At 37.3% G+C, this 24,061-nt stretch overlaps 2 protein-coding genes across 2 annotated transcripts in view; one reads left to right on the top strand and one right to left on the bottom strand.

The window, feature by feature from the left end:
• DTL (denticleless E3 ubiquitin protein ligase adapter) overlaps positions 1 to 21,779 on the bottom strand; it is a 52,486-nt gene extending 30,707 nt beyond the window's left edge. Inside the window, exons 1-10 of the mRNA XM_019738021.3 lie at positions 21,604 to 21,779; positions 17,016 to 17,141; positions 16,131 to 16,229; positions 14,980 to 15,041; positions 14,775 to 14,895; positions 8,693 to 8,758; positions 7,284 to 7,396; positions 5,958 to 6,031; positions 4,158 to 4,261; positions 3,759 to 3,863 (exon numbers count right to left, since the gene is read on the bottom strand). Of these exons, the coding sequence (XP_019593580.1) occupies positions 3,759 to 3,863; positions 4,158 to 4,261; positions 5,958 to 6,031; positions 7,284 to 7,396; positions 8,693 to 8,758; positions 14,775 to 14,895; positions 14,980 to 15,041; positions 16,131 to 16,229; positions 17,016 to 17,141; positions 21,604 to 21,655 (922 nt within the window). The 5' untranslated portion in view covers positions 21,656 to 21,779. The remainder of the gene's footprint in view (positions 1 to 3,758; positions 3,864 to 4,157; positions 4,262 to 5,957; positions 6,032 to 7,283; positions 7,397 to 8,692; positions 8,759 to 14,774; positions 14,896 to 14,979; positions 15,042 to 16,130; positions 16,230 to 17,015; positions 17,142 to 21,603) is intronic.
• Positions 21,780 to 21,977: 198 nt separating this feature from the next.
• INTS7 (integrator complex subunit 7) overlaps positions 21,978 to 24,061 on the top strand; it is a 59,412-nt gene continuing 57,328 nt past the window's right edge. Inside the window, exon 1 of the mRNA XM_019738098.3 lies at positions 21,978 to 22,202. Within this exon, the coding sequence (XP_019593657.1) occupies positions 22,109 to 22,202 (94 nt within the window). The 5' untranslated portion in view covers positions 21,978 to 22,108. The remainder of the gene's footprint in view (positions 22,203 to 24,061) is intronic.

A 24,061-nucleotide genomic window follows, 5' to 3' on the forward strand; every position in this document is an offset into this window, starting at 1 on the left:
ATAATCCTGTTTGACTGAGTACTTTAAAACCTTCTGCTATTTTTCACAAACTTCCCATAATCAAATTCTAAATGAAGTCTTTTTGACCTCTACTAACTGTAATTTTCCAGAGGGCCCCTGGAATATATTTCAAAGGATTGTTCTCTCTTTATAAAAAGGGAGATATTAAACTTAAGAAATTAGGCTTATTTGGCATGTTAAATTACATAAGCAACAGTGTTCACAGAGTAATGATAAACCTTAAGTTATACTGCATAGGTAAATGTTATGAATATAAGTGTTCTAAAAATTATATGCATTTCCGAAAAAAAAAAAAAAAAAAAGTCTTGGTGCTGTTATGTCATAATTCTACTCATTATCTTAAAATGTGTGTTACAGAAATAACCAAATTTCCTTGTCCACTGCATTGTTATCAGATCTTTTACTATGCTATTTTAAGTCTTTTGTCATTTACAGGCAGTTATTGTTTTACTCTGGTGCTTTTGCAAATGTACTTCATCTTCAAAGAGATTCATAGAAAGTACTCTATAATACAGGTTTCTAATAACTTTCAGATAATATCACAGAACTGGGTAAGAATTTGTAGAACTCTACTGGAGATATAGATGGCTTCATAAAACTGCTAACAAAAGATCAGTATCAACAATAATTAATTACATGGGACTAAATTAACTAAGAAGATGATTTAATTTTTATGACTTATTAAAATCTGAAATATTACTGGTTCTTTAATCTTTATTTTCCAGACATGAGGACATTTTCTTTCTCCTGAGTTACCTATGAGCCACAGCAATTTGGTAAATTATACCTTTCTAAGCAGAATTGAAACATTTATCTTTTTCTCCCTACCTGATCCCTGCAGAATTTGGAAACTCCGAGTGTCCTTACTTCCATATGGCAATACTGTGATTTACATAAGTTCGCTAAGAATCTGCTCTCTTTATAACAGGACACAATTGAAAACACTGGTTACATTCCCAAGGCTTTGACGGGGATGCAATGTTTGAGAGAGACATGCATAGACTCAGATATGACCAGACAGCTTTAAGGAACTAAGATTGACTTTATGGAAGTCAATAAACCCCCCTTGGAAAAATCAAGCCTGATACCTTGCTTACATAGATTTTCCAGCAGCCTTACCAGGTAAGCAAGGAAGGTCACTTCCTGGAAGGTGCAGGAACCTCAGGACATTTTGGAGACCTCAAGAAGAGAGGAATTAACCCAAATCTAAAGGTATTACAAGTGAAGTCTGATGGCAAGTCTTTGGCTTGGCTTCTCAGCCTCGAGAGGCTGTTAAAAGTTTAATCTGGAGAGTCCTTATGAAAAGTTCCAGCAAAGCAGCTTTAACAGAGCTTGTATAATCAACTGCTATTCTTGATGCATTTATGTAAATAATCAGGCCAAGTGTATTAAAACTAGACTTATTCTACAAATAAGTTAGTTGTAATTTGCTATATTTGATAAAAATGAGGGCGATTTTAGAGAAAAAAGATTTTGTTCCAAACAGAAAATATAATACACTCTGTGGATATTAGATTCTAATTCTATTAATTGCCTTGGAGGTTTTGTTTTCCACATGTAAACTGGACTGGATCCTGAATGCTATTTTCTTCAAATATTTGGCTAACAACTCTCCAAACTAACATGTTCAATTCCCCCCCACACACTTTTGACTTAGAATCATTGAGAATTAGAGCTGTCCTTTTCCCCAAAGCCCTGCAAACTACAGCTGAATAACTTGATATAAACTTAAGAGAGATCACCACAATAGCCCAAGTTTAGGCAATTTTCATGCCTATTGCTGTGTAAGCCCCTCAGAAAGTTTACCTGAACACCTGATGACATCATCAAAGACATTTCAAACTGCAAAAGATGCTTCAACCCTGACATCTAGAAATCTTCTTGAATTGGGCCAGATGTGGTGGGGAAGGCTAGAGATCAGAGTCTGCTCTGCATCCCACGGTTTCTGTAGGGCCCAGCAAACATTTATTTACTGAACATTTGCTCTTCCATCTCTATGTGAATTGCCTGGCTCCCCTCTGAAGTCCCAAACCACTATTCCTTTCTCCTTAGCTCAAGATGGCATATAAGTTCAACTGCCATATTTGTCCTTGCCACTCCCCATACTCTTGTGGAACCCCTTTATATACAAAATTAAACTGAATTTTCCCGTTAATCGATGACATGTCAATTTAATTCTTAGACCAGCGAGAAGAACCTAGAAGGGTAGAAGAAAATTTTTTCCTCCCTGACAATAAATAAACCCCCACAAAATAAACAGGCTCCTTTATTCTGAATGCAACTCCAAAACTATAAGTGTTCATCTTTCCAAGTATTTATTGCCCTCTGCTGGAATAAGAAAGGTCAGGATGAAGTACACTAATAACGTTTCAAATCATGCAAACAATAATTCTAAAACCCATACTAGCTTTAATTAGCTCAATTTAATCTTGCTTTGATGATTTGCACTCTTAAAATGCTTCATTAAAGTGCTTCGGAGTCACCCTACGAGCATCACTTAAAATAATAAACTATTGTGAATGAAAAGTATGGAAGATCAAGTATTGAGCTTAGGACCCTTTTTAAAGTTTTGAAAAAGACAAGTATTTACCAGATATAATTATTCAATTACTGAATAAAAATTATTCAATTTTTAAGTAATATTATCTATCTATCTGTGCCGAATTATTTTAGGAGCACAGGAAAAAGTGCTAAATTATTAGTAAAGTGGGCGTATCAGTTTGATGGCAGAAGGACAAACTGAACTCAAGGTTCCTTTTAGTGTCACACTAAACAAAATGGTAACTAAATCAGAAATTGTCTTTACAAGTTCTGGTTTCATTCAGGAAAATAGCAAAAGAAGTTATGAAACCTCTTCCCTTTTCCCAATACTCTTGTTCTTGTTTAGACAACACCAAACCTACTCGTATTTCAGGGCATTGGAAATGCCAATTGTGATGCTGCCACAGATATCAAAGTCCTAATAATGGCTTGGGGCAGTCTTTGGAAATTTCTACAAAAGCCCTGCTAAGTTCTGTACTATTTTGAGATTTCTTGTTTATCAGTACACCTTACTTCAGTGGGAACTGGGTAGATCTGGGAATTGGTTATAGAACTCAGTCTGTTTCTGACACAGCCATACTTGAGGAAGAACCAGGTTTCTAATACGTAGCTTGCTTAAGTAATTAATAATGTTCTTAAAATTATGTAATCCAAATAACCCTCGGAGAGTATGCTAGAGAAACTTTGTTTTCTTTTTTAAAATGTCATTTATCATCTTTAAATATTGGATTTCACTTTTAATTTTCTTGAAGGAAAAAAAGGGTGAGGATGGGGAAATCATCAAAGAGAAAATAGCCTTTGTCCAACACTGAGAGGGCTGAGGAAGGAAGGAATTATTTTCGGGGCTTAAAAAATTCAGCCCCCTCATTTAATGAACCCCCAAACAAGACAAGAGCTGAGCAGAATAGCCTTCCCTATCCCACAAAAACTGAGGTAATTCTAAAGACAGCCAAAAGGGCATAATTTCACGAGAGACTCACTATTACAATAAAAGTCACCGTATAGAGCAGGATTCTATTTATATTTGTGAAATCATCACAAGGAAAGTACATCTATGAAACACCACTAGAACTAATCAAAGACACTAAAATCCTCATGTCTTAATAAATTTGGCTTAGGAAAAAAAATATTAAATTATCATTAACAAAAAAGTCTGCATTACGTCTGGGTAAGAATGTAAATGACTAAGATCTTACCTGGAGAAGTCTTTAATCCAGTCATATTGAACATGTAGATGTTGTCATCTGTGCAGTTAGCAAATAAAGTAGAGCCCGTGGAATCCAGAATCAGACTTGAGTATCCTGGAAAAAGGAAATTTCAGTCAGCATATCCTGGTGACAGTGAGAAGAAATGAGCTACAAATGTTGAGGCTAAAAGATCATTCCACAAGAGGAATCACCAAAATTCTTCTTCCCCAAAGTATATACAAATTAAAAATATTCTTGATCTTTTGAACTCCAAAAAGATACGACATAGTAGTTTCTCAAGTCTATGCTGCTGAAAACTAGCTTGATATTTATTTAAAAATATTAACAAAAACTAATAGCTCCCCAAAAGTCCTACAAAAAAGTCCTACAGTCTATGAAAAGGCTTACCTAGTTTTCGACTGCTGCTACCTGGGTACAGGAAAGACTTGGATGCTATGGGTTCTTGCCGATAAGCAGTATAATTCTTACGTAAATCCCATATTTTGATTACCCTAAAAACCAAGGTAAAGAAATAGTCATTTTGTAGTCCTCCAACCCCAACCAGAGTCAAATATATTGAATGTGAAATGACTTTTAATCTAACTCTCCTGGCACATCAACCAGGTACAGTGAAGATATCTCATTGGGAAACAGACTGAGTTATCTCATACTGTTGTCTCCAACATCAGGCGTACAATTCTGGCAGAACGGAAACAGATGTGATGTGACCCAGTGACGGCTTACCTTGAGTTTATTTCAAAGGAGCGGATAAGGAAGATGAAGGTTGGGTGCTGATAGTCATTGTTTCATTGTTTGCAGGAAAAAAAACACTTCCTAAGCCTTTAACACTCTCCCTGCAACCTTTGACAGCATAAGTAACAAGCTCTGTTTCCATGGTTATATCTCTATATGTAACTCCTTAAGTAATCTAAACAAATTTTCCTGTGAAATAAGGTATTTTTTTCTTCATTATATCAATTGAAGTAATTATCTTAATCCTCTATATCTAGTTTGTAAGCAACTAGAAAACACAAGCTTGGTGTCACAGGGCAGTATCCTTGGGAAAAAACACGAGCAAGCTCTCATAACCATTCACAAGCACAACTGATAACTTTTAGATAATCCTTCATTCGTACCTGAGAATTTGGTCCACAGAAGCATTTTAGTGTCCAGAGGACATGATGGAAATCCTAGTTTATTAAGCCACCACTATTTTTTGAAGGGATGGATATCTTGGGAGATATAATGAGCAAATAAGGGAGCAAAGAATGGTTCTTTAAAGAGTCCCTGGGGGCTGGCCCAGTGGCTCAGGCGATTGGAGCTCCATGCGCCTAACACCGAAGGCTGCAGGTTCGATTCCCACATGGGCCAGTGGGCTCTCAACCACAAGGTTGCCGGTTTGACCCCTCAACTCCCTCAAGGGATGGTGAGCTGTGACCCCTTGACTCCCGCGAGGGATGGTGGGCTATGCCCCCTGCAACTAACAATGACAAATGGACCTAGAGCTGAGCTGCGCCCTCCACAACTAAGATTGAAAGGACAACAACTTGACTTGGAAAAAGTCCCGGAAGTACAAACTGTTCCCCAATAAAGTCCTGTTCCCCTTCCCCAATAATAAAAATCTTTAAAAAAAAGAAAAAAAGAGTCCCTATACTCAGATAACTTATATTTGAACAAAGTAACCCAATCAAGAAGTACCACAGACTTACCTGGAAGCCAAAAATTCAGACCAATATGCATGGCAGGTAAGTGAAAGTCATTAGGCTTACTATCAATCTAGGTAGAGTACTCCCAGATATGTCAATTACATGTCCAGAATTACATACCGTCTTTGGAATATTACTAAATCCGAGAAGATAAAGTCCAAGATAATAGAAATTTTACTCCTTGAAATAAGAACCACTGATTAAATTATACTGCATAGACAACCAAACTATCCATCCAGCTTCTCTACAATATAGCAGCCAACACTGCTCATATGTACAACACAATAAGCTATGTGTGATGCATATATGATCTCATTTAATTATTTCAGCAAGAGTCCTAACTAGATCTTTCCCAATGTGGCCTGTATTTCTTCTCAGGTGGGTTCTCAATATGTTGCAAGTTAAAAGCACACACTCAGTTACAATGGGACTAGGTGACTTCTCCATCATAGTTTATGAAAGAAACCTCATCAAAATAACCAAGAAAGGAGAGACTCTTTACCCATCCACGGCTCCTGCTGAGACTAATGTATTCTCATCTTGAAAGAGGACCACAGTAACACTCTGTTGGAAATCCTAATAGCACAAGGAAGAAAAAGAAAAGAAGGAAATCCTACTTTGGACATCAATCTTCACCCTCAAAACACCAAGGTGCTAAAATGGCTTTTTTCCCCCCAAACTGATTAGACTAAATTTTCCCTCTCCAATAATCCTAGTCAGATATATGCTGACCAAGAAATAATTTTAGCTAGGAAATAACATAAACATCCTTAAGTTATAGTATACAGTGTTAACACTTTGACTTATAGTCAAGAAAGAAATTGGTGATTAAAAGATTTAACTGGCTCTACTGGCCTACTTACAATCGGCCCCACTAATAAGCTGTGTGTCCTTAGTGAACTCATTTACCTTTCCTGTGCCTGTTTCATCTAAAATATATCATTGTCTACCTAGATTAGCACGTAAGAGTATCTAAAGAATTATTGATGAAAATGCTTATACGCTTTGAAAAATGTAAAGATGCTCAATGGAGTTTTACCTCCTAATGGCTGTTAACAAGTTTTCTTGGCTCAGAATCTGATTTAAATGACTGAAATGTCACTCATTTTAACTTCACCTGGCCTCCAAAGACCTCACACTAACCTTATCAGTTTCCATTCGTGCCTGTGACCTATTCATGATATGCTATTTCAAGTCCTACACATTAGTAACCACACCTCCCCAAAATATTAACTTGGATCCTAAAGACCAGGAAAATTAGAAAAATAAACACATTAAAAGAGCAATAGTGATTATTTTGAAGAAAAAAGATGTATTCTTGGCATTGTTTAATCTTTGACCCACAGATAATAGAAAGGCACTGCATTCTATCCAAATGTTTCTCAATGTATTTAATAATATTTTGCCAAATTAAAAAAATATATATATGTATATAAATATATATAAAACTCCCATCTTTTCTGTAGTTTGTCATGAAAAAAGGGATTCCTTCCCCTCATAGAAAACTGTATCATAACACCTAATGTGCTCCTTCAAACTACTCCCACTTTTATAATGAATCACATTATACTGTAGATAAGTGTATGCACGGAGACCCCTAAGGATGAGGCCCAGGAAGCTGAACTTTTAACATGCTCTCCCTGTTACTCTGCTGCACACTGTAAGTACTGAATAAGCATTAAGCAATAAACCCACTGATATCAAGAGGAAATGAAGATTCACACTCACTTAAACTATAGCTCCTGTTTTATGTCCAATACATTCCCTAAAATGAGACTCTGTCCCACAGTTAAGATCTGCAGACATGTATACAGCTGTAAAACCTTACCACAGAAGGAGCAAGTCCTTTTGAATTCTGTTTCTTCTTAGGTTTTGAAGGGGTTTGCTTGTCTAAGGTATTATGAGCTCCACTGATTTGATTCACTTGCCTATAAAATCCATCTGAAAGATATTCCGAGGAAATCCATTTAGGTTTGAGAACTTTATTCCTATGCTGATATAACATTTATGCATAAGATCTCAAAAATTAACATTCTTTATCAGTGAAATTAGAAGCCAGCACAGCTACTGCACTACCCATCTTGTGGTGAGATTACAATGTACAAAAAGTAAGTAAGCACATGGATGTTTATAGCAGCTTTATTCATAACTGCCGAAACTTGGAAGCAACCAAGATGTCTTTCAGTAGGTGAATGGGTAAATAAACTATAGTACATCCATACAATGGAGTATTATTCAATGCTACCAAGAAATGAGATACCAAACATGAAAAGATGTGGAGGAACCTTAAACACATATTGCTAAGTAAGAAAAGTCAACCTGAAAAGGCTACATACTCTACGATTCCAACTATATGACATTCTGGGAAAAGTGATACCATGGAGACAGTAAAAGATCAGTAGTTGCCAGGGGTTGGGGGGAGGGCAGGATAAATAAATGGAGCACAATATTTTTCGAGCAGTGAAACTATCCTGTATGCTACTATAATATACATTATTCTTGTCAAAACCAATCGAATGTTTTAGGTTGGTACAAGAGCAATTGTGGCTTAAAAGGTTAAAAATAATTGCAAAAACCACAATTACTTTTGCACCAACTTACTATAATACCAAGAGTTAACTCTAATATAAAGTACAGACAGACCTTGAATGACAGCAATGTGTTAGTGTATGTTCATTAGTTGTAACAAATGTCCAGTTTTGGTGCGGGATGTTGATAGTGGGAGAGGCTGTGTGGGGACAGGGTGTATCAGTCAGTACAGAGAGAACTAACTGCACTTTCTGCTCAATTTTTCTGTTTAGCTAAAACTGCTCTAAAAAATAATCAGTTAAAAAAAACATATACATATTTTTGAAAAGAAAGTATGGAGATGATCACTGAATTCTGCTTAATGGCATCACTGGGCAATGTGAGCACAATTATATTTAGTCTGATCCAGCTTTTTAAAGCCCAAAGTTTTTTTAATTAAAATAAAAGATCATTTACCAGTGAGCCCATGTATTCATAATTTCAGTTCCATCAATAATTTAGGTAAGTTCAGAAGACAATATGAGGTAAATACAGAGGGTAATACTTGAAAACAATTGCTAAGATCCTGGTAATTAGAAGAGTGAGCAGAAACGAGGGATTATGAACATGTGCCCCCTGGTGGTTAGCAGATGAAATCAATAAACCTTTTATTCAAAGTAAGTATGGGGATAGCCCACATTCATCAAAACTAAAATGGAACTAAACTACCTTTTTTGTTGCACCTGGTGTCCCAGACCATAATATTGCCATCTCTTCCACCTGTACAAAAGACAGCTATGGGGAAATAGTTTATGAAAAGTTAATAAAGCTAGTCAATGACATATTTCAAATTAAGTTTCCTAAAGTATCTGTTATAAACTAGGTTCTATAAATGGAACTGGAGATTAAAAATTAAAAAGCATATGGCTCAACAACAAATAAGAAAACAAGGCTGTGAAGGGAAAGGATTACAAGGAACTCAAAATACTTGAACAAAAACTGTAAAATAATACCAGTATAAATTTCCTTAAAACCACCTAAAATTTTACATACACATATATAGAAAAGTTATAGTAAGAATAATGATAAACAAGCAATGACCAAAATATGTTCAGTGCTTACTAAGTGCTAGACACTATCCTAAGTGCTTTATATAAATTCTTATTATCCCCATTTTATAGATGAGAAAACTAAGGCACAGAGAGGATAAGTAACTTTAAAGGTATTCTTGGCAGTATGAAACCAGGCTGTACTCCAAACCTCCAAGCTGTACTGTCTCAGTATAAAAATATCCATACAGATCCATACAAATCCATACAGATCCATACAAAATTTGTGAAAGGGGTTGCCTCTGGGGATGAAAGGAGGGCAATGGGATTGGAGAAGGAAAATATAGGAGAATTTCAATTTATCTGCAATGTTCTATTCTTTAAAATTAAACCAAAACAATTCTGCTTTCTGTATGGGAGAGTAAACACTTACCAAACCAATCCATCTGCATTAGCTGTAAACTCTGGAAAAAATATAAAAAACTGCCTGAAGGCTCTATAGACACTGAAGGAAAACATGCAATTTTTGAAGGAGCAATTGCATGTTTGAAAACATGCAATACCCGAAGCATGTGATTGGCTTGGGGTAAATTACTGGTCTCTTGAGGGCAGCCACAGTTGCAGCATTAGTACCAAGCAGTTAAGAAAAACATCTTTCAAGCCAGAGGAACTAGGAGAAGGAGACATGGGGCAACAAGAGCTGCCAGAGTGAGAGGGGAGCCCTGGAGAGAGCCAGAGAAATAGAAACCCTAATTCTTTGTTTAAGTGCAGTGCCAGTCTCTGGCTGATCCATGAACCATATATGCAACGGAAAACTAAAAGCAGCTTGCAACTAAGGCTTAAACTACAGAACTGCATTGAGCTCTAGCCCACTGCCTTCCTACAGGTTTGACAGTCTGCAATTTGAGTCTAACTCAGTTAATTACCTGTTAAAACAAAAACATCACCTCTTTTCTGAGTAATATAACAGAAGCCAGAGTCCAACATACCATCCACAATGCCCAAGGTAAAACGTCAATTACTTGACATAAAAAGAGCCAGGAAAGTGAGTCATTCTCAAGGGAAAAGGAATCAACAGAGGCCAACCTCAAAACTCAGATGATGATTTCTCAAATAAGGTTGTAAAGCAAATCTAACTATGTCAAGTGAAGTAAAGAAATAGACATTTATAATCAATGAAAAGGTGAGACATCTTAGCAGAGAAACAGAACTTATAAAAAAAATAGAAATTTTAGAACTGAAAAACACAATTTCTGAAATGGCAAAATTCACTGGATAGGCTTACGAGCAGAATGGAGAGAACAGAGGAAAAGTCAGTTAACTTGAAGACAAAGAATAGAAATCATTCAATTTGAAGTAAAAAGAAAAATCAGATTGAACATTACAGTAAGCGAAAGAAGCCAGTTACAAAAGCCCACATATTGTATGGTTCCGTTTATATCAATGTGCAAAATAGGCTAATCTATAGAGACAGACAGTAGTTTAGATTGTGTAGGTATAGGAGGCAGATGGAAAGTACTGCTAATGGGTTCTGGTTTCTTTTTGGGCTGATAAAAATGTTCTAAACTTAGCTTGTGGTGATGGTTGTAAAATTCTGTAAGTAAATTAAAAATAATTGAAATGTACACTTTAAATGGGTGAATTTTATGGTATGTTAATGTCTCAAATTTAAGAAAACTGAAAAAAATAGCAAAGCTTCAGGGATTCACGGAACAATTTCAAAAAGTCTAATATATGAGTAATTGTTAGAGAAACAACTGGGCAGAAAAATATTTCAAGAAATAGTAGCAGAAAACTTCCTAAATTCAGGGAAACACATTCGTAAATTTACATATACAAAAAGCTCAGCAAACTTCAAAAAGGGTAACTTTGTAGGGAACCACGCCTGGACACATAATAGTCAAACTGCTGAAAACCAAAAATAGAGAAAATCCTGAAAGCAGTCAGGAAAATAACACAATATATACAGGGAAAGACTCAAATGGCTACAGAGTTCTCAACAAAAACAATGAAAGACAGTGGAAAACATCTTCAAGTAATGAAAAGAAAAAAGTGTCAACCCAGAATTTTATATCCAACAAAAATATTCCTCAAGAATGAAGATAAAATGCAGACATTTTTAGATAAAGGAAAAACAAAGGGGATTAATTACAACCAGACTCACATTACAAGAAATGCTAAGGGAAGTTCTTTAGGCTGAAGGGAAATGATACCAGAGGACAGGGTAAAGATGGTGTTGCAAGGGGGAATCATGAGTTCGATTCTGGATATGTTGAATTTGAAGGCAAGATTAAGGCTGGAAATAAAATCTGATTCAATACAAGTGGAGCAAAAAACAAAACAAAATTGGAATAGATCAAATTGTCCAGGGAGAAGGTAGAGACTGAAAGGAAAAGAAGGCCAAATACCAAATCCTGTGTCATGATAACACTTTAAAATAGGTTGAGGTGAAGTTCACAAAAGCAATTATGAAGGAATAAACAGAAAGAATGAGAACCAGAGTGGTATCACAGATTCCAAGGAAGAACTTTATAAAACATTTTAAATGGCCATAAGTGTCAAATATTTCACAAGTACAAGAAAGACTGATTTCAGGAAGAAAGCTAGAATTGGAAAACAGATTGAACGACATTGAGATGAGGAAATTTAACCATCTTTTGATTAGTCTTGGAAACTTAGAAGAGGAGATAGGAAATTAGGGATGATAGCTAAAGGGGAACACAAGGTTAAGATGTTTTTGGGACAGGCCACAGAAACGCTTGAGTCTTTCCTGTGGAGAAAGAACCAATAGTGAGGGAAAGCTTGAAGATACAGGAGCTGTGGGGAGTAAGGTCATCAAGAACGTCTCTCAATCTTAACTGCACATTAGAATCCCTTGAGGAAAATCCCTTAAAAAAAATAGATGCCACATATAAATATTCACTTACATGTGGAATCTAAAGAACAAAATAAACGAACAAACAAAACAGAAACAGACTCATAGGTACAGAGAACAAAATGATGGTTGCCAGATGGGAGGGGGATTGGGAGACTGGGTGAAAAAGGTAAAGGGATTAAGAAATACCAATTAGTAGTTACAAAATAGTCATGGGGATGTAAAGTACAGCATAGGAAACATAGTGAATAATACTGTAACAACTATGTATAGTGCCAGGTGGGCACTAGACTTATTGGAGGGATCACTTTGTAAATTATATAAATGTCTAACCACTATGTATACACCTAAAACTAATATAAAATAATATTGAATGTCAACTGTAATTGAAAAAAAATTTTAAAATACATGCCTGGCTCACTTCCTAGAGATTCACATTTAATTGGTATTTTAAAAAACCTTCCCAAGTGACTATGTGCAGTCAGGGTTAAGAACCAGTGGCCTATGAAAGATTAGCCTTAAACTGGAGAATGAAGGAGAAAGTAGGTGCAAATTTGAAGATAAGTTTTAAATTATCCATAATCATTCCAAATCATCCACAAAGAAGTTTTGGCACCACTTAAGCCACACAAAACACACACCTATGTGTCAATTTCCCTTGCTTTCAGGTGGTAGATATTTAGGGAAGGTAAATTCCACTAGTATGACTATGTACTATTAGCATTATTTGTATCTTGCCCATAATGTAGGGCTGAAAGAACTGGATCAATGTTTTTTTCTACCAAGCTACAAAAAAACTGCTAAGTATTTACGTGGTCCTCGGTTTTGTTTTGTTTTTTTTAAATGCATTCACATCTCACCTCACTTTTATAGTTTACAGTATTTTTTTAAGAAGAGTAAGTATTAAGCACATTAAATTAGAAAATGAAGATCCAGCGAGATAAAAATGACTTTGCCCAAGAGTTTAGAGGCAGAAACTAGAACAAAACACATGACTTCTATGCGCGGTTGTTCCTGCATCAGGACACTTAGCTGAGGAAGTAGGGGCTAAAATCTAACCTGTGTTTTATTAACCAATCTATGTGTCCTTGGGGGCAGTGTCCAACCAGACTAATTCACACGAGGGCATCTGTATACTGGGAACCATGATAAAAACCACCTGCTCAAATTTCTAATTTAGTGCTTTTTCTACCAGAACACATTAGTATAGATTCAATGTACAGTTTTAAAAATCAAGCAGAGACCAAAAGATATGGTGCTTCTCTTTTCTATCACCCTTTAAATAAGTTTACCTTTAGTAAATTTTTTTGACCTTAAATTATTTTCATAAACTCAAAATGAACCCTTGACACAGGCGTGTAGCAAACTAGAACACAAGCATACCTAAATTTATACAACAGATATATTCATAAAAAGTTATGCAGATAAAAAAAATCTATGCCATATATTTCCTTTTCAAGGTTCTGGTCTCAACAGCAACCACAGTAGATTAAAATTGACCCTTTTTGGGGCGGACAGGTGGCACAGTTGGTTAGTGCGTGAGCTCTGGGCAATGGGGCTGCCAGTTCAATTCCCACATGGGCCAGCGAGCTGCACCCTCAGCAACTAGAATGAAGTCAATGAGCTGCTGCTCAGCTCCCGGGTGGCCAGATGGCTCAGGTGGTTGGAGGACAGGCTCTCAACCACAAGGATGCAGACTCCCGCAAGGGATGGTGGGCTGCACCCCCTGCAACTAAGATTGAACACTGCACCTTGAGCAGAGCTGCCGCTGAGCTCCCGGATGGCTCAGTTGGTTGGAATGCATCCTCTCAACCAAAAGGTTGCCAGTTCGACTCCTGCAAGGAATGGTGGGCTGCGCCCCCTACATCTAACAACGGCAACTCGACCTGGAGCTGAGCTGCGTCTCCCACAACTATGATTGAAAGGACAATAACTTGACCTGGAAAAGTCCCGGAAGTACACACTGCTCCCTAATAAAGTTCTGTTCCCTTACCCAATAAAACCTAATAAAAAAAATTGACCCTTTTTTGAGTTCAAACAGCTGAACAACTCAGTTTAATAACCTTGAGAGCTCAGGTAAGTAAAAATATTCCTTTTAAAAATAGTGTTTTTTTAATGATAAAGAAGACTTTAGTGTTTGACTCTATTATTCTGAGATTAAAAGTAGATTAATTCAGCCACTGTTTTGAGATGAAAGTTTGTTGGTCTATTTGTAAAAAAAAATTAGTGAGAAATAAACGGAGAAGAAAACAAAAATCCAGAACTGGAGAACTCATTCAGATACCTCTGCTTAGTTTCCCACAACTGCTACAGTAGTGTTCTGTATTGCATCACTCTTTAACCTTCCTTCCCCATCATAATAGTAAAATAAAGGTAGAAAGATCAATTTTGAGTTAATAACAGTTGAAAACATACTGTGGAATTGAGACATTTAAAGTAATTGTGATAAATTGTTAGGCAGAGAATTATGTTGTTTATCAGGTTTCCCAGTCTAGTCTCACATGGCCATTTAAGTTTTACAAGTAGAGTTAAAGTAACTATTTTACAAATAGAGTTAATCAGTGTCTAGTACAGGATTTAGACTTCAAAAAGACACTCAAAGTTGAACAGAGGTATTGTGGCTGTTAATACATTTCTACCTTATCTATAAGATTATAGAAAAAAATTACGTGAAGATGTTTGACTTTCAGGGACAAGCTGGAGACAATGCCCACAGGAATAAGACTAAAACCCAACTCAATTGCATTTAGATTTTCAGTCATATTAGAATCTCAATTATCCATGTAGGTAAAGTAGCAACTTTGATAGGTAAAAGGGGACACAATTTCAGCTTATTATCCTGTCGAAAGGAGGTTAAGGAGAGGAAAGGTGATAGGCACAAACCTACCTTTCTCAAACTTAGAAAAGGCAACTGACTTGAGACTGCACTGATGACCTTTGCACGTTCCAAGAAGCTCACCAGCTTTAACATCCCAAAATTTGGCTGATTGATCACCTGCTGCTGTAACCTTTAAAAAACAAGTTATCACAATTTCATAAAGCAACCCTCTACCAGTATTTACTCAGATTCCAATAAGATGAAAGTCACTTACAAGTTTAAGTTCACCAGGGACCCAGGCTAGGTCAAAGACAGCATTCCAGTGAGCCATCCACTCTAAACAAAGAAAATGGTGAATGTGAAATGTCTAGATTATGTTCTGTGGTAGTCATATCGATAGCACTCAGCACCCTATGGTCCATGGGCCACAGAGTATTATAATGGAGAAGGAAGATGTAAAGAGTGATATAATACAGAACATTCATTACCACATAGCATTACCATTATGATATTAAGTTCCTTTCCATGAGGTGACAAGCAATATAGGTATTCTTTAAAATGAAATCTTTCTGAAACATTTTCCAGTTCAAAAATCTTCATTGTGCTTCCTGAACGGAGTCTAAAGTACTTCAGTTTGACACTCAAGCTTCTGTAGGCTTTGTCCTTTATCTTAGGCGCAGGGCTTATCTCTCATTGTTCTCCATGCATCTAATTCCAACCAAACTGGATTACTTCCTATTTCCTTATTTTATCCTATTCTTTCTTATCTCTAAGCCTTTGCTAATGCTTTCCCCTCCACCCGGAGTGTCCTATTCATCTCCGTTGGTCTATATACCACAATCCAAATCAAATGTCATATCCTTCATGAAAAATTTTCCTCCCCTTTTCTACATGACAGCTTTCTCTTCAACTCCTGGGGCATTTTCTTTGTACTTCTACATCATTTATAGCCTTTGTTTTATTCTAGTTATTTCAACATGACTTACTAGTTCCAAGTTATCAGCTCCTCAAGGTAAGTAGAACTTTGTCTTATATATAGAAGATGCTTGGTCAATACAAATATTTTAAAGCAATGTTTCCTTCAACCTCATTAAGTGTAAAAGATTTAATCTTTTTAAAACAAGAACTGTTTTTTTTCCTAAAATGTATTTTTCTTAACTTTCAGTAAAGGCATTGCCATAATTAACATTTATTGACAGAAAGGCAATCCACCATTTACTTTTAACCTGTCCCTAAACAGATATAATTATTAGGTTGGTGCAAAAGTAACTGCGGTTTAAAAGGTTAAAAATAATTGCAAAAATCGCAATTACTTTTGCACCAACCTAACAGAAGTAAATATAATTGGGAATGTATTCAAAGAAAAATTTACTTGAGGCTTTATGAATTAAAAATGTTAAAACAAAATTTTAGACCTAGACTTACCTTTGACACACTTCTTTCTATATGTTTGTGATTCTGTGTTATACAATCTAACGAAGCCTTCCTCATTGGCAACTGCTAGTATATGCTTCATATTAGGAGCTAAATAGGAAATAAAGAATATGTAAATAACACGAAAATTTTAGAGCTGAATATAAAACTATATAAATAATATAATATAGATTAAGTGAAAGCTATAAGGTAAACACAATCTGTTTAAAAAGAAGGAAAATGATTCCACCCAAATGGCATCTGGTATGGTAGAGACGTAATCTGAATTAAAAATTGCTTAAAATTTTCCATAATATCTAAATTAGGAAATGACTCAAAACCACCAAAATTATTTTCAGATAATCTCTTATTTAGAGAAGGGGAGAATCAAGAGTGCTACTTAAAACAGGAATGGTACTGGCCAATGGCACATAAAGGCATATGATATAGGCCACCAGCAGGCTGAGTCTATTAGTTTAAAGTTCCCTCTCCACAACCATGTACTTTTCGTCTCTTAAAATATTAACAGGGGTAACAAGTATTTCTATTTCTGTTCATATGTTCTCCAGTGCATCACAGAAAGATAGATTCAATCAGATCAAAAGGGGTATCTTCTGGGCAAAACAGTTTTCATCATGGCTGAACCTTTGCAATCCCTTTCCTATATTAGTTTTTAAAAAAAGGTGCTATAATGGTCCTGTGCTTTACAGGAAATATATAATTACGCATAGATATTAAGAAAAGTCTATTTCATAAATCAGGAAGAACAGTTATTAGAAAAACTCTACCATCTATCCAACTTACTTTTCTTGAAAAGGGGACACCCCTATATGTTTTTCCGCTAATGGTGAAATAGATTATTTCTGACCACGCCTAGCTAGGTAGCAATTTTCTTACCAGAAGAGAAGGTGCATCCAAAAGGGGGAACTGGGACTCCTGTTTCTCCATAAGAAGTGTGCTCATCATTAGAGTTGCATTGGTAACTAGTTAGAAGGGACTGTAGAGGGTACTGTGCAGACCATCCTAAAATAAGACACAATTCCTTATAGAATTCCAATGTATCATCACATTTCAGTACTTTTAACAAATGTAGAGGTAGATATTTGTTTTAAAAAGCTTTATATACTTAATATAGATCCACTCACTAGCTATGGACCTCCAGAATGCAGTTTCTGGTATTTTCCTAAGATATCTTCCAAAGGAATAAATGAAACAGCACTCCCAAATTCTGGTGAGGTATAGCTTTGGGCTTACCATTTAAGTGGAGACTCGCTAGTACATTTAAGATTGCAAGGAACAAGTGGCCTTTGCATATTACAAAAGATCTTACCTCTTCCTCCACTCTTTGGTGACAACCACAACCATTAAAACTGCCATTCTCTTCAATTAAAATTTTATGTTTTTAGAGTTTCTAAAGCAACATTACTGTACACTCTTAAATTACTAGCAACATAATCACATATAATCCAACGGTCATGGAGTTAAAGGAAATAATTCATGTGAATGTGCCTACTGTAGCCACTAACATATTCACATGTAAATGCTTATTTCACTTCTTCTTCCCTTTCCAGTGCTAATATTCTAAGATTCTAAAATGTTAACAAGTCATAGTATCTTGAATTATATTAAAGCAATTTTAAAGTAAAGCATTACATACCTAACCCTAGAGTACAATCAGTTAGCTCTGGCCAGTAGTAGTAGGGTCAGGGAAGTCTTCAGAGGAGGTGAAATCAAGCATAAGTCTTGAAAGATGAGTAATTTTTCATTGAATATGAGAGAGGAAGAAATTCAGGGTGGAAGGAAAGTTTATTCTGTTAGGGTCAGAAGCCTAGTGTGCACTATGGTATAAACAGTAAACCATCTTCAAAGGTTTATCATTTTTATATGTGGGTCAAAACATTTTCAATATAAAAAAGGAACACTGATTCAATAAATAGTTACTGAGAACCAAATGTTTTATTAAGCATAGGAGGAAACAATGAAGTTACAATCTATTGAGAGCTGTTTAAATAATTAACAAACTCTCTTACATTTTAGGGTACTTTCAATTCTCACTTTTCATCAAAAATACTGTCTGAAGAAGACATCTTAGCCTGACATAACCTCAGATGTTCATGGAGATAACCTGAAGGAATCAGTACAAAGGAGGCAAAGAAATTCAATTCATAGTTAGTAATTATTCCTGGCGATATTACCTCAAGGTCAGATATCATTGTAAATAAACCATTAAGGACCACTGAAAGAAGAATACAATAAGTAGTTATGTTGTAGAGTTAAAAACAATATCCACCTACAGCATGAATTTAAAAACAAAAGCCTCTGTTCTAACGTTACTTGTGATTTGGGATTTAAAAAAAGATCTAATGACTGCAATACATGAATTAGAAAGAACTGAATCGAGAATAATTTAGGAGGAACTGGAAATGATATGTTATGGAAACCTAATTCTTTACAATTAAACAGTGACTCCCTCAACTCTGCTTCATCACCTACAGACTAATATTCAAACCCTAACAAACGGTTTAACGTGACTTGGTAACTAGTTCCCTCCATTTCTGCACTCCTCACCACACATTCTTGGACCAGCCTCTTAAACTACTTTTGGACCTTTATTGTGCTATGCTGTTCCAACATGAACTTGTAATGCTTTCCCCCACAACACTCATTTGGAAAGCCTATTATTTACTCAATATACAATTTAAGATTACACGCAGATTTTTCAAGGAGTATCTGAGGACAGAAGAGTTTCCAGAGAATCAATTTCCTGATACTCAAATTCCAGGTATATGCATTTCTAAAACTGATCACCTGAAAGGTGAGGCTCTCTTTTTCTCCTCTCCCTTCATCACTACCTCTCTTCCACTTTCAAAAGAAAGGCATTTCCATGCCCCAATTTTGCACCTTGCATTGACCCAAGGTATAAAAACTTCTGGGACCCCAAATGAGAGACAATTGGATACGTCCTTTAATAAAGGCATCGTGCACACCCAAATCCATCGCTTGAAAAAGACATACTTCTGGTAAAATTTTACTTTTTGCTTAATAATTATTTGTCAAAATTAGTAATCTATATTGTTTTGACTAATTGCATGCTAATAATTGCAATAATTCAATGCAGAAGAACATTAAGACTTAGAGCCTTATGATCAATTTAAATGTATTTTTTTTACACAGAGTAATGACAGGGTGATCAATAGAATAACTTTCCAAGCTTAAAAACAAATTACATTAGGATACATCCTATTGGGAAAAATAAAGTGGAAATAAATTCAAAGGAAAAACAGCAACTATTTAGAATATCTAACAGTTAAAAGTTTGTTCATACTTTTAAAAAATGATTGGTGTGGTTATCAAATCACTATAGTATTTACATTCTATCAGATATATTTTAAAAGAGTAATGTAGTATTTTTATTTTAAAATGTCAACATTCACATTATGGCCAGAAATGAAATCATCTATATCGGTTTAAATTTATGATAAAAGCTTTCAGATACCAATTAAAAAATACACGTTAGAGTAATCAGATTTCCATTTTAGAGAGATCACTGGCAGTGATGTGGAGAATATAAACTGGAGAGAGGGGAAACTAAGAGGCCATTTGGGAGACTTTAAGTTATAGTCCAGACTAGAGGGTATTAGGGCTCGACCCAAGGAAATGGAATGGCAAACATAGAACAGATCCTAGATATGGTGAAGAGGCAACATCAGTGGGGATAGAAAGGGCAGATTCAAAAGATTTTAAGGAAACTTACTGGGTGTGTGTATATCTTGAGGAAAATGAAGGAAATTTGATTGACTGTCAGGTTTCTGGCTGGGAAGACTAGTTTAATGAATCACTGGCTAAAGTAGGTAATACGGCAGGTTTGGGGAAAAGTTGAGTTCGGTTTTGGTATTTGAGTTCGAGATGCTTGTGGGACTGACCATTTGGGCGAAGATAATCATACAACTCACACAACATAGGAATGGATGTAAAGTCTAGGGAAAGGAAGGTTGCAAGAAATAGTGGACGAAGCCCTGGTTAAAGCTATGATGATCCATGGGAGTGGGTGGAAGGAGATTAGGGGCCGAGGATGGAACAACTACATGGAAAGGAAAAGGAGATGGTCTCATACAGATCAGTGTATAATATACAAGAATAAACGAAGTTCAGAGCCTAACACTAAACAGTGGATAGAACTCGTGAATGAAAGGGAAGAAGTAGACGGATAGATTGGTGAGTTAGTAGAAAATGTGCTAAAAAATTAAGGCTCAATAGCTTGTCCCAGGTCACGCAGATAGTAAGGAGTGGAGCTGGAATTTTTCCTCCAAAGACAGAGCTCTTACACAGTGTGTGTGCTGTATTGCCACTCGTGACACAGAGGACAGAGAAGTTAATTCAAGCAACGTCCCAGGGGAGACAGAAAAAGGGGTATTTAGAGCACAATTAAAAAGATTATTTCAGAGGGAAGTAGGTAAGGATGGAATAAAGTTTTAGACCGGGGGGCAGGAAGTTGAGAGACTACTGTCTCAATATCCTTTTTCTAGACCTATGCCTTAGTATAAAAGGTCTCTTTCCCAGATTCTTTTCTTTTTGTTTTCCACATGGTTTCAAGGAGAAAGTAGACTTAGTCATCTTTAAAAGAACGAAATTTAATTTCTATCCAAGATGAGTCCGGGTAGTAACGCCCCATCAGAAACTTACCAGGAAGTTTCAGATTGATACCCAAACCTAAGCTCAAAACTCTCATTGCCAATGTTTTAACCAAAGGAACCTCAAGAACGGTAGAGAATAAACTGGATTTCTACACACGAACATGAAAATATTCCCAAGTTACACGGTTAAAGAGAAAAACAAACCATTTTGATATCATTTTTATAAATAACAATACATACCACTCCTGGCATTGAAAAAACATTTGGGACAATGTACTTCAATCGATTTACCACTGGTCATCTCTAGGGATATGTTTATAGGTATTTTTCACTCTATGATTTCGAATTTTTTATGCATATGTAGTAATCAGGGAGAAAAAAAAAATTGACCATGCTACAAGCAGTTCTGCCTTCTGTCTGCTTCACTGGGTTCCTGAACAGCGGGGTCAGACACACTCGCGTACTTAAAACAAATAGCGCTCAAGAAGGCTCTACAACAAACGAATTAATCAGTGAATACGAGTTTCCTCGACCTCACATTGCTGTTGAGAGGCGCACACACACACGCACGCACGCTTTTCCCAGTTAAAGTGTAATACAGACAGAAGCCGTAAGGAAGGCCACTTCAGTGAACTTCCCTCCTTCCGCCGGCCTACATTCCATTTTAAAAATCCAAACTACGATTATAAGTGTACGGAGGGCATGAAAGTGCAGCTTTCGTCAGTAGTCTTTGCGAACACGGATTCACTTGGGGGCCGGAAAACAGAACTGGAGTCGGCCTCGGTCCGAGGCGCTGTTTCGGGGGAGGCGAATCCCGCCAGCAACAAGCAGCAGTTAGGGCCGTTACTCACCACTTCTCGGGACGCCGAACTGGGGCTGGCGGAGCACCGAATTGAAGAGCATCTGGACCAGACAAAAGGCTCAACTGAGGGAAAAGCCTTAAAGTCGCCCCCAGGTTCAACAGAAGTCGCAGCTCGGGTCTCTCAGAAGAGGACTAGTTATAGCCTCCAACTCCCGCCACTGTAAGCCCCGGCCACCAAACTCCCCGCCAAACTGACGTCACGCCCTCTGATTGGCTCCCGCAGCGGCGTCCGGACGCCGCCGAGTCACTTCCCCCTCCAAATCCCCGCCTTCTTTTCTCCGAGCCGCGGGAACCTAGAGTTCAAGAGCCCTCTGAGCGCCTGCGCGGGGGGCCGCTGAGGCGCTCGCGAACGGCGGTCTGGCCAGGGCGCATGCGTACTACGGCTTGCCAGAGCGCGGAGGAAAAATCCGCGAGAAGGTGGTGGGAGAAGATGGCGGTGCTGGGCCAGAGTTTACAAGCTTTTTGAATAAGCTAACCGAGTAACTGTTTGGGTCATGGCGTCAAACTCAACTAAGTCTTTCCTGGCAGATGCCGGCTATGGCGAACAGGAGCTGGATGCTAACTCTGCCCTTATGGAATTAGACAAAGGTATTCGAAAGAGCGGGCTGAGCGGGTGAAATGGATGGTGGAAGCGGCGCCACCAGGTGGTGGTAGCATCGGGAGAGGCCGGGAAGGCGGCTGCGCAAAGCTTCCCTGGGCGGAGGCGGGGGCGGAGGCGGGGGCGGGGGCGGGCGCGGGGGCGGGCGCGGGCGCCGGCGCCTGTGCTTTTGGTGAGTCCAGGATTTTTATCGCTTTGGGAAATTGGCAGGAAAATTGCAGCATTGCTGGATTTGGCTTTGCACCAGCTGAAGAAGTAGCGAGTTCCACTGATAGGCCTGTTTTGACCACTAGGGGGCACAGTCCCCCGATTTTCCAAGCAGTCTTTAGGAATGCTAGATTGAAATTGTGAAATTAGTCTTCAGACCGTTCAGTTGAAACCGACTTTGCACCGACTTTATAGCGATTTATTTGATTTCTGTAACTCTATTACTTGCGTCTTACCAGGCAGGTTAAATAGCCAAGACCATCCGTAAAGCGTAACCTCTGCTAATTTTCCTGCAGATAAATTCCACTAGTTGTTTCCTTAAGGGGGCGGGTAAAGGTGTGGAGGGATGAGAGGCAGCTTGGTATAGCTGAAGGAACTTTGAAATTAGAATGAGTTGCATTTCAATTTCACTAATTTCATAATCATGTACAAGTCACCTGACTTCACCCAACCTCGGTATTTTTGTCTGCAAAGTGGGTACAATACCATTGAGCTGGCAAGACTGTTGTAAATAGTAAGTGATACAGTGATATGCAAAAGAAGCCTTTCTTAAATGCTAAAGAGATATGCCTTCTTAGATATGGATATGGCAGGCAAGGGCAGATATTTGTCAGTAAAGAACTCAATTATTAAAATGAATCCTTTGTTTCAGTGTACTTCGAGGATTTTTATTGAATGGAGAAAACATTTTGTTATTTGGGATACAGTTAAGTCTTGATTAACCGTAGCCTTTGTATAATGTATTGAGAACTGGACTAAAGGTTAGAAGAATCTGTCTAATTTAAGTCCACTTTGAGCCATTTCCCATCTTCTTGGCTTTGACACTCTTAACTTTTGGGGGAATTTTTGTTTTGTTTCATTTCTTTTTTAACCTGTAAACATTTCTAGTGGGTTGGTCTAGATGAGATTTTCACAGACTTTTATAAAAGCCTTTTAAGACCGTTTCATCAACATAAAAATGTCACAACACTCCAATGTGTTATTCCTTTGGTTGAGTCACAAAATATTTAGTACATCTCCATCGACCAAGAAGATGATGTGAACTTTCTTATACCAAAGCTACAGGGCTTTTATCCTCTGAAATATAAAATTATAACATTAAATGTGTGTTTTAAACACTACATAATCTTTTCCTCCCCATTCTGATCATTCCTTGCTTATTCCCCAGTGACAGTTTCATGTCCTGATAGCTAATATTCCTACCAATTCTACAGATATTTTCTACCACTCTGATCCAGGTGGGCTCATCCCCTAAGGACAGTAGGACAATAGTTATGGAACAGGGATCAGGATGGGACTCTAAAGAAAGAAGTAATCTGTAAATACAGATTAGTTTAATTACTAAAAATTTGCAATTGTGGTAAAAAAACACACAAAATAGCACAAATTTTCCTTAAATAAATAAATGGATGGCTATTGAGTGTTTAACTATAAACAGGTGTCAGCCCTAGGTACTAAGTAAGTGACTTGTGTTCAGTCCTCCCAGCAGTACCCTGGGTATTTCACAAGAAGAGTGTCGTGCACGGAGGCCTGTGGGGTCTCTGCTTCCGCTCCCCACACAAGAACGCAGGATATGGTGAGGCCAAAAAGGAACACCCACGGAGCCATAGGTAGGGGAGTCATACCACTATGGTCTCACTGG

This window comes from Rhinolophus sinicus, chromosome 11 (genome assembly GCF_057876585.1).
Source record: "Rhinolophus sinicus isolate RSI-liver-muscle chromosome 11, RSI-T2T, whole genome shotgun sequence".
Lineage (NCBI taxonomy): Eukaryota > Metazoa > Chordata > Mammalia > Chiroptera > Rhinolophidae > Rhinolophus > Rhinolophus sinicus.